General features: G+C 34.9%; 1 protein-coding gene across 1 annotated transcript; it reads left to right on the plus strand.

Annotated features, from left to right (window-relative positions):
* Window positions 1–23: 23 nt before the first annotated feature.
* LOC139140101 (glyoxal reductase-like) lies at window positions 24–12,729 on the plus strand. The gene is made up of 8 exons (XM_070709121.1): window positions 24–261; window positions 2,634–2,714; window positions 3,830–3,937; window positions 5,269–5,457; window positions 7,930–8,021; window positions 9,691–9,789; window positions 11,806–11,899; window positions 12,402–12,729. The coding sequence occupies exons 1-8, from the start codon at window positions 204–206 to the stop codon at window positions 12,545–12,547; spliced, it is 867 nt and encodes a 288-aa protein (XP_070565222.1). The 5' UTR covers window positions 24–203; the 3' UTR covers window positions 12,548–12,729.
* The last annotated feature ends 795 nt before the right edge of the window (window positions 12,730–13,524 follow it).

Here is a 13,524-nt window from a genome sequence, read left to right on the forward strand (position 1 = left end):
ATCACATGACTAGGTCAAAAGGCAAAGGTTACAGACACGCAGGCGCACAATGCCTCGACACGAACATGAACTCGCTATCTGCGCTTTTAATTTGACCATGGAGGTAGTCTCTACTACCTCCATGATTTGACCTATCTCATAGAGTAGTCACAGCGACTCATATTTACGTTTGACTCGGAAATAGTTAGAGAAAGTACACAGCAATGGCTTGCATTCCTTCTGTAACTCTCAACACAGCTTTGAAAATGCCACTCTTTGGACGTGAGTAGCACTACTATGTCACGTGTACCTCAGTATTATGTTGTAGATTTACTAGCTACCTCCATACATGTATAAATACATGTATATACATGTAAATATGTCCTCCATATGCTGTGGTCACGCTACACTCGGCCACTGGCGCATTGAGATTCCAATGTGGTTTACACACGAGGGGAACGCTCGAAGTAGCCCTGCACGGAGCCATTATTTTGCAACAGTATCTTTATATTCGGTCTCAGATAACTGAGATAGTGGAATTGTGTGATCTTCTTGTTTTTGTGTATGTATGCATGGAGGTCTCTGCTACCTCCATGATGTATACAATAGGAAAATTAAAGAACACAGACCTCATTTTGTTATCTTTTGTGTATCATAACTGTTAAAGTGTGTTATCGAGCGATATCTACCAGTGGTATATCTATCCATGGAGATGGAAGAGATCTCCATGATCTATCCAAATATAATTTGTGTTATAACACTGCTTTTAGCATTGATCAAGCAAGAATTCCCATGAGGACATGTGTGTCTGTGTGTGTGTGTGTGTGTGTGTGTATATATATAGATATATAATTATATATATATATATATATATATATATATATATATATATATATATATATATATATATATATGTGTGTATATATATATATATACTTTTGCAACCAGGACACCCTTTTGACAATGTCCTCAAAACAGAACCTGTTGACCCGCATTTACATGCAATGCAGGTCACTTCAGGTGCACTCATGAGTCTAATGTGTTATGTTGTTATGTTCTATGGGCGTAGTCACGGTCTCTCTGTGTTGAGGGACTGTGGTGACTCTGCAAGTGATATCTTTTATTGACTATTTTGAGGCTTATATGTACATACTTTTGAAGCTTTGATTAAAAGGAACTAAAACACTGCACTTGCAATGTTGTAGTTCGACTGATGAGCTCTGATTGGAGGCAGATATGGTATACTGTTACAATTGCCTGAAATTAAAGCATAGTGAAGTGGTCCCAGTAGCTTGAATTTTGTTTTGTTATATTAATTTATAATAAAATAATACAAAATTTAATTGACAACTGACGCATGTTGTCCAAAAAATGTGTAAAATGGCCCTAAAGATAAACGGTAGTGGGATACATTGTCCCCTGGTTTAAAATTCGTGGCTGCAAGACTACATGTATGTGTATGTGTGTATGTGTACACACACACACACACACACATACACACACACACATACACACACATACATGTATGTGAGCTTCGAGGAATACTAGTAAAGTATTTGGTGCTGTACCCAATACCTTCGTGATATCTCGTTGCTATCAATTCCCAACTGTTATGATGGTCTCATACACATACCAGAATTTGCAACCACAAATTTTGATTGAAATGTCATACGGATAACTGCAACAAATTAGTATTCTTCAATCTCATTTGCAAATGCAAATATAAACTCTTGAAAATACAAACAACAACAACTGGACTACTAGGTGTGAAGTGTAGTGACGCAAACTCACGACTGGCCCCCACTGTCAATACAAGTGCCTGTCCAGTGACTCTGAGGGTGATCAGTATGGGACACAGCATTCAGCAATTTGCATCAACCAATTAGCAGTCCCTTCCGTGCCTCCCCCCCCCATTGTCTTGTGTCTGATGTGTCACACACAGGGACCAGAAGACATTCAAATAATATCCCAAATTCACAAACTCTTCAAAATTTAAAGTCTGATGTTTTTACTACAGATGTAGATGTTGTAGTTTCATACTTACTCTCACATGACCAAATGTCAAGTACTCTTGCCACTATACTTGGATACCTCTATTATTTGCTCATGAAGACTTTCTGAAAACTTCAATTTCGGATCAGTTGCGATACTAGTATAGTATGTTTACCAATATATATGAATGAAAGTCAAAATGTGCCCCAGGGACAGATATTCACACTCTCAAACTTCTACAATATTCTTTTGGCCCACCACTTGTGCGGGGTCATTTTGAAGCTTATTGAGTTGATAGAGTTTTACCAGCGTTTTGTGAAAATCAGGAATTTTATTTTCCCCAAAATTTGCATGGTGACCCTCCATTATACGTTATTTTGAAAGAGAATGGTTGTAGGTTTGCTTGAGAAAAGTTTGAACAAAAAATTTAAGTCTTTCATTTTGGAGGTGCGAACCTCCTTAACAAAAGTAAATTAAAACAACCTTCAAGATGTTAGTTCCTTTTGAAAAGAAAATTTAGGCACAAGTTTCTTTGGAAACATGCTCATCTCACTACAGTTTTGTTAAAAATAATCGTATAGATTATTATAGAATCTTTGATGACATTGGTTAAAGTGGACTTTCAATCTAATTTGTTTTCGTCGTTTCTCTTATTTTTACAGTCGGCACACATAAGGCGGTCGGTTATAGCAACGTATACAGGATGCTAGATGAAGCACTTAAGCTGGGATACAGATTAATAGGTGAGTAACTCAGAGTCTGTTACTGTGTTATATGTGATTATTTCAAGAAGCACTTTCCTTCATAAGAATTTCCTCTCCTACAAAAACAAAATATGGTTATTTAGAGGTGTGTGCACAAGCTGCAGTACATGGCCAAGACATTGCTGTATGCTGTCAGTTGATACAACACTTTTGCTGAGCCAAGGAAGTTGATAAGGAATCACCATGGTAATAGATCTGTGGATTCAAAAGTTGCCACTGCACCATTTAAGTGAAATACTTGGCAATACAGCAGCAGGAATCTTATTGAAAACAGAAGCAGCAAGCCAGATTGTGTTCATATGAAGTTTTTTAGCAAAAGTAAATTAAGGCATGATAACAAGAGCAATTTATTCTCAGTACCAATAATAAATATAATTTTGCCACATGTAAGTGAGACTTTAAAGTCTTAGGTGGTCGACCCTATTTTCAAAATGGCAGATTTACACAAGTAAACATGTACATGTAAGCTGAGCAAAAGTAAATATTTAGGTAATACAAGAATTTAATGTCAGAAATGCCTAAAAAGACGAATGAGTTGAGCTATTTTCATAAACAAAGAGAACTTTCTGCCACAGCAATTACACTTATGGTAATAGTATTTATGAGACTACTATCTCAAACCACGGTCCCTCCACAAATGACGTCATTCGCTTCCTGCGTCCACCGCAACGCGGACTGTTGCAACTGTGTAGGTGATTAGCACCTTTGAACAAAAGCGTTTCTTGACCGTTTTGTGGGACTACTATCTCAAACTCTTGCCATGGTGAGAAGTCAACATTTTACCCACAATGCATTTCAATACCATGTAGCTTGCCCCCTTAGCACAAGACAAAGCTATTTAACATATCAAGAATTTGTTACTTTCAAGATCATCAACTTATTTTGCATTCTGCATACAACTGCCAATATACTATAGGAGCAAATTGTTCACTATTGGTAATATGATAAATTGCAAGAAAATTTGTTAACTGTCTTACTGACTAGGCTCAAAAGTGAAGCATTGACAATGCTCTGGAATATTTGAATCTAGATGTTTTGTATTTATTAGTCCCTGGAAGCAAAAATGACCTAAATACATTGCCTGTTTTCTGTAGATACTGCAGCCGTGTACAGGAATGAAGAGGACATTGGAACATGTCTGAAAGAACTCTTGCCAAAATATGGACTCAACAGAAGTGATATATTTATTACCAGTAAGCTAGGTATGAATTCTGGTCAAAGTCACGGCTGACTCGCAGCGTGTTTGCAAGGTAATATCTGATTGGTCGATTGTCACTATTCACAGCCACCTAGGGAGTCTATTTGTATTGTTTTCATTATATTGGTAAGATTCAGTCACCCAATTGGATAACAGCTTCGAAATCGCTGCGAGTCGGCCCCAAAGTCATGACAGCTGTGGTTGATTTTTGATTTCTGTGAATTATTAGTAGTATTTCTGCCATGATAATCATCGATATTGTCTAAAGCAAGTCAGATATGCCTTCTTATTTTATACATTAGGCAAAAAGGAGTTGATTTTTTAGGAAGTTCATCAGGTACACTCTTTTCTATAAGATTTTTTTGACCCTCTACTCATTTGGGGGACTCATATTTGAAGACTGTGTCGAGTAAATGAAATTCCACCATCTTGTGTTGTGAAAATTGAAAATTTTATCCATAGAAGTAACATACAGTACAGTAGTCATTTTGAATTTAAAATTTGATATAATTATCAACACTAGCATTATCTGTGGGTTATTTTTTTTCACAAAAAATTTAATTATCATAAGGGGAATAAATCTGATGATCGCTAATCATTAGATATAGCAAATTATGACACAAACCTTGTACTCAGCAAAACATTGCACAATCCCGTTGTCAGCTCTGACAAACTTATCTCTCAATGGAAAGAAATGGAACAGATTTACCCATACTGAATATTATGTTTTCTGTCCGTAACATTCACTAATCCTTTAATCAGCTTTGTATGTTGGTATCTTTTTAATCCATACTTGATTGACAGCTATGCTGACCTCATCTTTAATATACTGCTACAATATCACATGTTCAAGCCTGGTGAGTGATCAGACCGTGATCTCACTTTTAACTGCATTTGCCAGAAACCCATATACTTTGTCACAGTCATTAATTTGTATCAATCAAGTTAAATGAGATCAATGAAATATTTTTCAAGGTGGCGATCAAACACCCATTCTGTGTGAACTACGGTATTTGCATAATTACCCATAATCCCCTTGTACGCAGGGAATATCCTTACCACAGGGCATAGCAAGAATTATACCTCCTCAAATTCCTGCTCGCCACTTTTCCATTTCTAATCTTTTCCCACAAATTGAAGGTTAAGCCGGAGCATGACCTGTTGTATCTGTACCAGGGATACCGACTGTGCTTCCATGCAATCCAAACATGTCGTTCAGATTCCGTAAGATAACGTTTTTTTTTTCATTTATCAGAATTCCTGGCAAATTCCTGCGCACGTCATAGGATAGGGTACTGAGGCTTTAATTGTTTGTCATTTCATTTCTCCTGACAGCTCCAAAGGATCAAGGGGAGGGTGCTGCATACAAAGCCTGTGTGAAGTCGATAGAAAGGTTGGAATGCGAATACCTGGACCTCTACCTCATACATTGGCCAGGAAAACAGAAACTCAAACCTCATGATGTCAGGAACAGACAGTTTCGAATGGAAAGTTGGCTGGATTTGGAGAAACTCTTGAATGATGGTAATCTATTACGTTTGTTCTTCCTCCCTCCCTCCCTACCTACTGTATCTCGCTTGTTGTTTAAGCCATTAGCAGTGAAAGTTCAATGCCCTTCACATAGATTGCACACATAGATCTGACTCATGCGGAGGTCAAGCAAAAAGTATTGTTCTGTTACAAATATATTTTGTGATGACAGTTAGGATCAGCAGATGTGCAGTTAATTTGGACTGTTATGATGGCTTTAATATTGGGTTGGAAAGGCTAGAGCGTCAGTTATAAATTTCAACAAAACTATTAAAATATAAAAGTAGTCAACATTCTCTGTGGGATAAAAATAAACTAGACATTTGGGCACAAAGGCATTACAGAGTTGTAGCCTGTTAAAACTTCTGAAAAACTGACCAAATAAGAAGAAGTTGGGGAGTCCTTAGTGTATTAACTATGGTAGAGGTCCCCTAGCTTTTAATAAAATGTTTGAAAAGGGAAAGTCATTATTTGCTGTTTTTCAGGAAAGTTTGACAAGGCAGTGCTGGCATTCAGAGTGAGTGACTGCTATTGTAAATGCATTTTTAGATTCTTTGAGTGTCAAAGAGGTGTCAAAAGTGAGATTAATCAAAAAAACTGCTCTATGACTTCAAACCAGGGGTGCAAATATGGCTTGTTTTCAACATTTTTGACAGAATAATAACAGTTTTCCTACATAATTGTATACCAATTAAATCCAACTTTGAAATGAGATATGGACATGGAATTTTTACAGCCTATTAACAAGGTTACAGATAAGATTTGTACGGCACAATTTTCCTGTATTTGAAGTACTTTGGAAAAATCACATTTTGAAATTTGAAAGAATTTTTAATAATTTTTTGATATATAAACCATGTAAAATCATAAAAACAAATTTTATTTACAAATCCTGCCGTACAAATCTTACAATAAATAGTGTCAACATATTTATAACTAATTTGGTAATATTAATACTATCCAATTATTATTAAATTCAAATATGTAAAAAAAATATGAAAAATTAAATTTTAATATTTACTGGTGTCATATTTCAAAATCATGGCTGCAAATATACAATTTTTATATTCTTTGGAGAAAATATTAACTAAGGGAGTTATCCTGAAAATTTGAACTAAATATCTTGATTCTAACACTTGAAACTTGACATTAACTCTGAGAAAAGAATTGGTGCAAAAATAGCCTTTCCAACCACCTTAATATTGAGATGTAAACTATGACGTATTTAGAATCAGTTTTATGTCTTCTAGTTCTCAGCATGTAGAGTTTTATCCTTTATTTGTCCTGCCAAGTTCATATATCATTATCATCAGGTCAAGCTGGTAAAAACTATTGAGGTGTACCATGTGTCATGTTTTGCATTTTAACAAAGACGTGAACATTTGACATTGATATTGAATAATGTTGCATGTATTTACAGGTGCAATAGAATATGCATTTGTATGAAATATTACCAGACGTTGCTTATGCAGTCATACTGCCATTTCTGTTTTTCTGCATTTTGCCAATGTAAATAATGATTTTAAAAGGTTATTGAATTTCAATCTGAGACCAAATCTTGATCCTCTTGTGCATTTGTCAACAAAACACAGTTTTCAATTGACATCTGTCATAGTACTTGATAATACAGTGGAATATAACATCAGTAGGTCTACTGGAATGACATGAAGGGTGGAAGCTCTGACTGTAACTGGTAATGTCAGCCACTATTCATAATGACCAGGCATCAAACCAGCTTAAATCTACTGTCGCAAAGTCACACTGAGTGAAACCAGAAATCAACATCAGTGTCACCTATACATGCAAGCACTTATTTTCATTTCAAGAAAAGCGTGCCAGCTTGGAAAGTATAAACATATCCAAATATTAAATATTGGTATATCTAATGAATAGGGGTTTAGTATTTCAAAGAAACCTCATTGTGAAATTTTCAGATTTCATACTACTATGAAAGGATTTAAGGCACTGGTACTGATTAATTATTTCTTAATTCAAGCATTTTTATAATGACATATATAAACATGTGCATGTTTACAAACAGAACAAGACAACATTGATTTTGTCAATAAAATACACATGCTTGCAAAGAAGTCCTCCTATGCAAATGTCGTAGTACAGTTACTAACTGGTAGGGTAGATGGAAAAAGCATTTCCCTAACATATAATTATCACTCTACTGCTGGTTCTGTAAAAAGGCAAATTTTCACTCACTATTTCCCCTTACATAGATGTTAAATTGCCAGGTTTATCAACAACGATAATTTTAATCTGTATTTTAGCAACACTCCTAACCTAGTTCAAGTATAATTATGATGAAACACTTGTGAACTATACAAAATAACAACATTTAAAGATTGTTTATGTTTAAAATTCACAGTGAGAGTAAGTAAATAAGTCTTCACTCTTCTCAACACTTTGCTTCAATGATTTCCTGTTGTTTTGATTAATTTGTGTATTCGTTTGCAGGTTTGGTGAAAAATATTGGAGTATCCAATTACAACGTCCGGCATTTAGATGACATGTTGACTTATTCAACTATACCACCAGCTGTTCTTCAAGTAAGTTTTTATCCACTTAAGGCTATGCTACAGCACATTTCTATCAGATCTACTTGCAACTCAAAGTAAAGTCATGTACTGCTAGCCGTTTTACTGACAACAGATTTTGACTCACCGTACCAATCACATTTGTTCCCACCACTCAACACACCAAACTAAAATCACAACAGTTTACTTTGATTAGACATATATTCACAACTTTGGTTAATATAAAAGCATGATAAATCCTTGAATAGACATAAGACATTCATATATTTGTAAACTGATGGAAGTCTTAATAGAAAACATAGGAATGATTTCAGGTTTGCAACAAGAGTCATCACATCTTGTAATGATCTTTATATTTATTTCTTCAAATATATAAGCTAAAGCAAAAGAGAAAAAAACTTACTGTGTACATAAACAAAATATTTTTTGGAAAAAGCATTTACATGGTTAATACTTAAAATGATAAAAAAATGTAAAGAATGAAAAGTTTTCAAAGTAAGAAGATTAAAAATCTACTGAGTAAAGAGCAGATGAAGATAATAATACTGGCATGAAGGGTTGCAAATAAACGGTGACCCAGCAAAAATATTTACGCTAATATTCTTGTACTCCACACATGATTTCTGCCATAGATAAAGTTGTCATGTCGATATTTTATCTGCCTCAAAAATGGCCACAGTATAAAGCAATGATGTCGCCGTATATTCAAACATCCATTCTGAGAGAAAGAGCCAAAGTGTATGGCCTACTAGTTCATTCCCTAATATTTCAAAATGAGAGATTGTTTAACACTAAACTTGTTCAATCTGCTGGGAAGTTAATTTTTCACAGCGGCGTACAATAACATAAAATAACAGAACTTGCTTCTTTTCAGAGAAAATAAATTAATTTCCAAGGAGACTAAATGAGTGAGAAAGTCTCTCCACACAGATTATCTGAATGCCAAGAAATGCATGTCAGTTTTAGGGATGGGTGCAAATTCGCTTTGCTGATCAAGACAAGGTGTACAATACTCATTGTTCGAAATGTACTTTTTTATCGCCCATTATCAGTATGAATACATGACAATCAAAACATCCTTGTCTAGAGTGCTTTGTGTTTCTTTTTGTCTCATAACAAACTAGGGCTTGGCAAAAACCAGAGATATTGCTTCGTTTGAACAGATACTATGTGATCCATTTTTGAATTTAAATTGGATTTACTGTAGTTTCAACAACAAGTCTGTACACGATGAGTAAATTTCAGCTGTCTGTTCTGTTTCCATCTCTTACAAATGTGAACAATGTGAAATATCACCAATTATGATAATGCATATGGAAAGTGCAGGCAATTATGATATGAAAAGATTTTCCCATAAATGTATTTTGAACACTGTGTGATCAGTATCTCTGTGATTATGGTATCAGAAATAAGAAATTCAGTTAATGTCAATGAGTGTTCTGGAAGATGAATATCTTCAAGTAAAAGGCCAATTATAACTGTATGTGCTCTGTAATTGCAGTAGCTGTTCTAAATGGTGATGTGGTAAATGGTTCTACTCAGCTATAAGGAATATTACTTTGGGAATATGTTTAATTGATATGTACATCATTTCTTTTGCTCTAGTTGAAAGCAAACGCATAATGTGGAAACTTGGACATGGATAAAATGCAACCCTTTCTTTTCATGATTTACTTTTCAGGTAGAGTACCATCCACTCTTGGTGCAAAAAGATTTAGTAGCGTGGTGTCAGAAACAGCAAGTTCATTTACAGGCCTACAGGTCCATTGCAATAGAAGAGGTATGTTGCATGCAAAGCGAAAGTCTGTCAATGTGCAGCATAATCCTTTTGTGATTTTTGTATGTAATATTGAAGAAAGAGTTGCTGTAACTTCAGATAGAATTGTTGTTATTTTTTTTCCCAGAAACAGAGCATTTTCTTATTCTTCCGCTGAAGTGATGTTGCAATGCTGAGTATCAGCCTTTCTGACATGGTTAATTATGTACAATATGCTTTTTTATTTGTTTATTTGTTGTTGACAAATTAATCTAGTTTAGTCTACAATATGGCCTTGAACAATAACAGTGAACAATACATGTACGGTACATGTACAAAGACTGTATTGAGAATTTTAAGATTGTGCTTTGTGGCATAATTTTGAGGGTAGAACAAGAACTGAATTTTAGGCTGCTATAGTTCAGTTCAGTTCAGAAGGTCCAGCCGTTGTAATTCGGCTCGTGAAGTCGTCTCGTAACGTCGATAGTTCTCTAGAAAGAACATACCGGTATGATAACTAGAATCAAGTAAAATTAATTATTTTTCAAAATGAAGTGCTTAAACCTACTCTGTAAAAAAGTTTGCCATATTAAAAACCAGACACGCAGATAAAATACAATATAAATGCGTACACTAATTTTCCAATGTATTTTTTGGTTGTAACACTGTGTTTGTTTCCATCATTTTGTGTAAAAACCCACCCGCCCGTGTACAACAAACAAAGAATTTTATGAAAGGCACTATAATGACAGAAGTGAAGAACAGATCACAAGTTAATTGACCTTTAAGCAATAATATAAATGTTTTGGACGTAATGTGAATGTTTTTAATTGTATGTGACAGTATTTGCCTTGCCAACATCACAAATTCTATTCTGTTCAATAAGCAATTTTGTGATTGCTAAACAAATCTTGTCTTGACTTGAATTCAGTTGTCAACAAACCTTTTGCCATAACTGACATTCAGGCTATCTTGACACAGAGCATTTGGAAATAATTTCACAAGTGGAACAAGAAAGTGTTTTGTAAACAGAATTGAAATGCTGGAAATTATTTTTTTGAAAGGCAGCGGAACTTTAAATGTGAACTCCCAAATTCTGTTCATGATTGAAGTATTTTAATGCTCACAATGAATTTCATATCATGTCAAGTCTTCTTTTAACTTGTCCGATAAGTAACTTTTTGGAGAAAACAGGTGTACACATACAATGAAGAATGCTAGACAACATATAAATCATTAGACATTGTCCATATTAGAAAATTACTGAAAAAATACACCCAACCTAGTTTAACAACAGTTTAAGATACTTTTATATATAGCTCTCCTCACCTTTCAACTTAAAACTCTATTGTATTTGAAATTTACTGTCTGAATGAGGGTTTCATATATTCGATTAGGACAATTCATGCCAGAATTCATAACAGAAGTAATTAGATGGATTTTTTAGAAAACTTTATTATCTCCCATAAGGAAATTTGCATATGGTTACTAACACCAATTATATCATACCAGTATATTGATGGCACAAATACAGTGATCTGATTGGTCGTGACGCGAAAAGAACTGTGGTATATTGGCAATATACCACGGCTGGTACACGCGTGAGCTCTCAGCTTGAGCAAAAATCTGTTTGTGATGTTCCATACCAGAATTTCAATAATAGCAATAAAGCACACCCAGCGACAGTATACCACTCAATTTTGACAGTTCACTTCATATCTGTATGCACTCGCTACCACTCATGCATATATGTCATGAACTGGTCAAAATCTCATGGTAAACCGTCGCTGGGTGTGCTTTATTGCTTAAACACAAAATACTGTGCAACACAGGGAGAAAACAAACAAAGTTAAAATCAGTAAGAATGACTGGGCATTATTGCTTCAAAAATATTGATATTTTGATGTGGCCTAAGTGGATTACATTATGATTAGATACCATGCTTGTGTGATTAAAACTATTTCAGTATAGTGTAAAATACTACCATGGAGTTGTTCTAGTAATAAGTGAACAATAACTTTTTGTTTATACTCATTGCAGGGGCGTTCTGATCCACTGGTGATTGGCGTTGCGGAAAAACACGCCAAAACTGTCTCACAAGTGTTGCTGAAGTGGGCCATCCAACAAGACATAGGTGAGCAATTAATGGAAAAGCATTCAACTGCTTTGTGCTTGTTTTGTTATGGTTTTATTATTTATTGACTTTAAAAGAAATCAAACCAGCCCAGGTGCTGTGTTTCAATTCCAGAGTTTGCATATTAAGAATTCATTGTCAAGTCTCTCTAGTATTCACTTTATCAATAAAACCAAAGCCAAGAATATTTTTACAAGACCTGTACACTTCATTGCATTACTTGACCTTACTTTTCATTTTACCCATTGCATGTCTAGTAGAAACTCATAGTATGCTTAGTTATTGTAAGTAGATGCAATTAATCACTGAAACTTTTTATGTACAGTTAGCCCAGACTTAAAATTGACAATTAGGCCCCACTTCTTCTGAGTATTTACAAAAGCAAACCCTCGCAGCTTGTAGCCAAAAAGGATAAAGTCAGTAAGTGATTTCCACTTCCTTTTTAATTTTTCATGAACAGCATTGCTTGGTTTCATTATCTGTCTCTTTTCAACTCTTTTAGGGGTCATACCAAAGTCAACAAATGAAGATCATTTAAAGGAAAACATTGACATCTGGGACTTTGATCTGACTCAGGATGAAATTACAGACCTTGAAAAACTGCATAAAGGAACACGTTTCTGCTGGGACCCAACACCTATGGCATAGTGCATTTACAACATTACAACATTTCATTCAGCAAAACTCTGAGCCTCTAAGATGGGCATTGTGATGAACTTGACATCAAAAGTGTCTCAATGGACTCAGGCCTTGGTGTAAATTCAATCTTTGATGGAAGAAATTTGCATCAACTTCTTCAGAAGTATTGAACATCTACATTAGTATTTAAATGTCCTACCAACAACCAGCATGATTGGATAGATCAATCAGTTGTACTGCATTTGTAAGGCATATTTACTCAACTGCAATTTTGCAAGGGGTCTGTCATTAGAACAAGGATCCATGAATGTTTGAGCTTCAGAGAGAGAAAATACCAAGGATATTCACCAGTCACATGTTACAACATGTCACCAGAAGGAATGACTCTGTAATGCGAAGCACAGTTATGGAGATTTCCCATAATTCATCATGATTTGTACACTCAGAGATTCCTCAGCAGTGTACCACGTCTCTCATGTGTACACAAATTCACAGACTAGTCTTTAAAAAAACCAACCAAATATTGATTTTTCCTAAACAGAAAGACAAAAGAAATTTACATGCTGACTTTTCTCAGAGAATGACCCCTTCAGTTCGTCATGACTTGCTTCCCAAAAGTATGGCATTTGTAGTACCTGCAGAATGTAACTTTTATGGTTATTTAATGGTTTCTTTGAAATTTATACTGAAATATGTAAACATACTTTTAATAGATACAATTAATCAATTATCCAGAGGTTTATATTATTGCTTTCAGGCAGAACTGAAAAAGCGATAAAAATTCTAACCTCGTGTGTACAAGTCAAACTGAATTGTGGGTAATTTGTTGTACTGTGCTCAGCTCAAATTTGCAAACAGACAACGTATGCACAAAGATTAATCTGTAACATGGTATACTCTACCCTGACTGATACAGATGTATCAAGTAACACTTACCAGAGGTACGGTAATTAGCTAAGCACCAAAGTCAGGCACATTGTAGTGAA

This window comes from Ptychodera flava, chromosome 9 (assembly GCF_041260155.1).
Source record: "Ptychodera flava strain L36383 chromosome 9, AS_Pfla_20210202, whole genome shotgun sequence".
In the NCBI taxonomy this organism is placed as follows: Eukaryota; Metazoa; Hemichordata; class Enteropneusta; family Ptychoderidae; genus Ptychodera; species Ptychodera flava.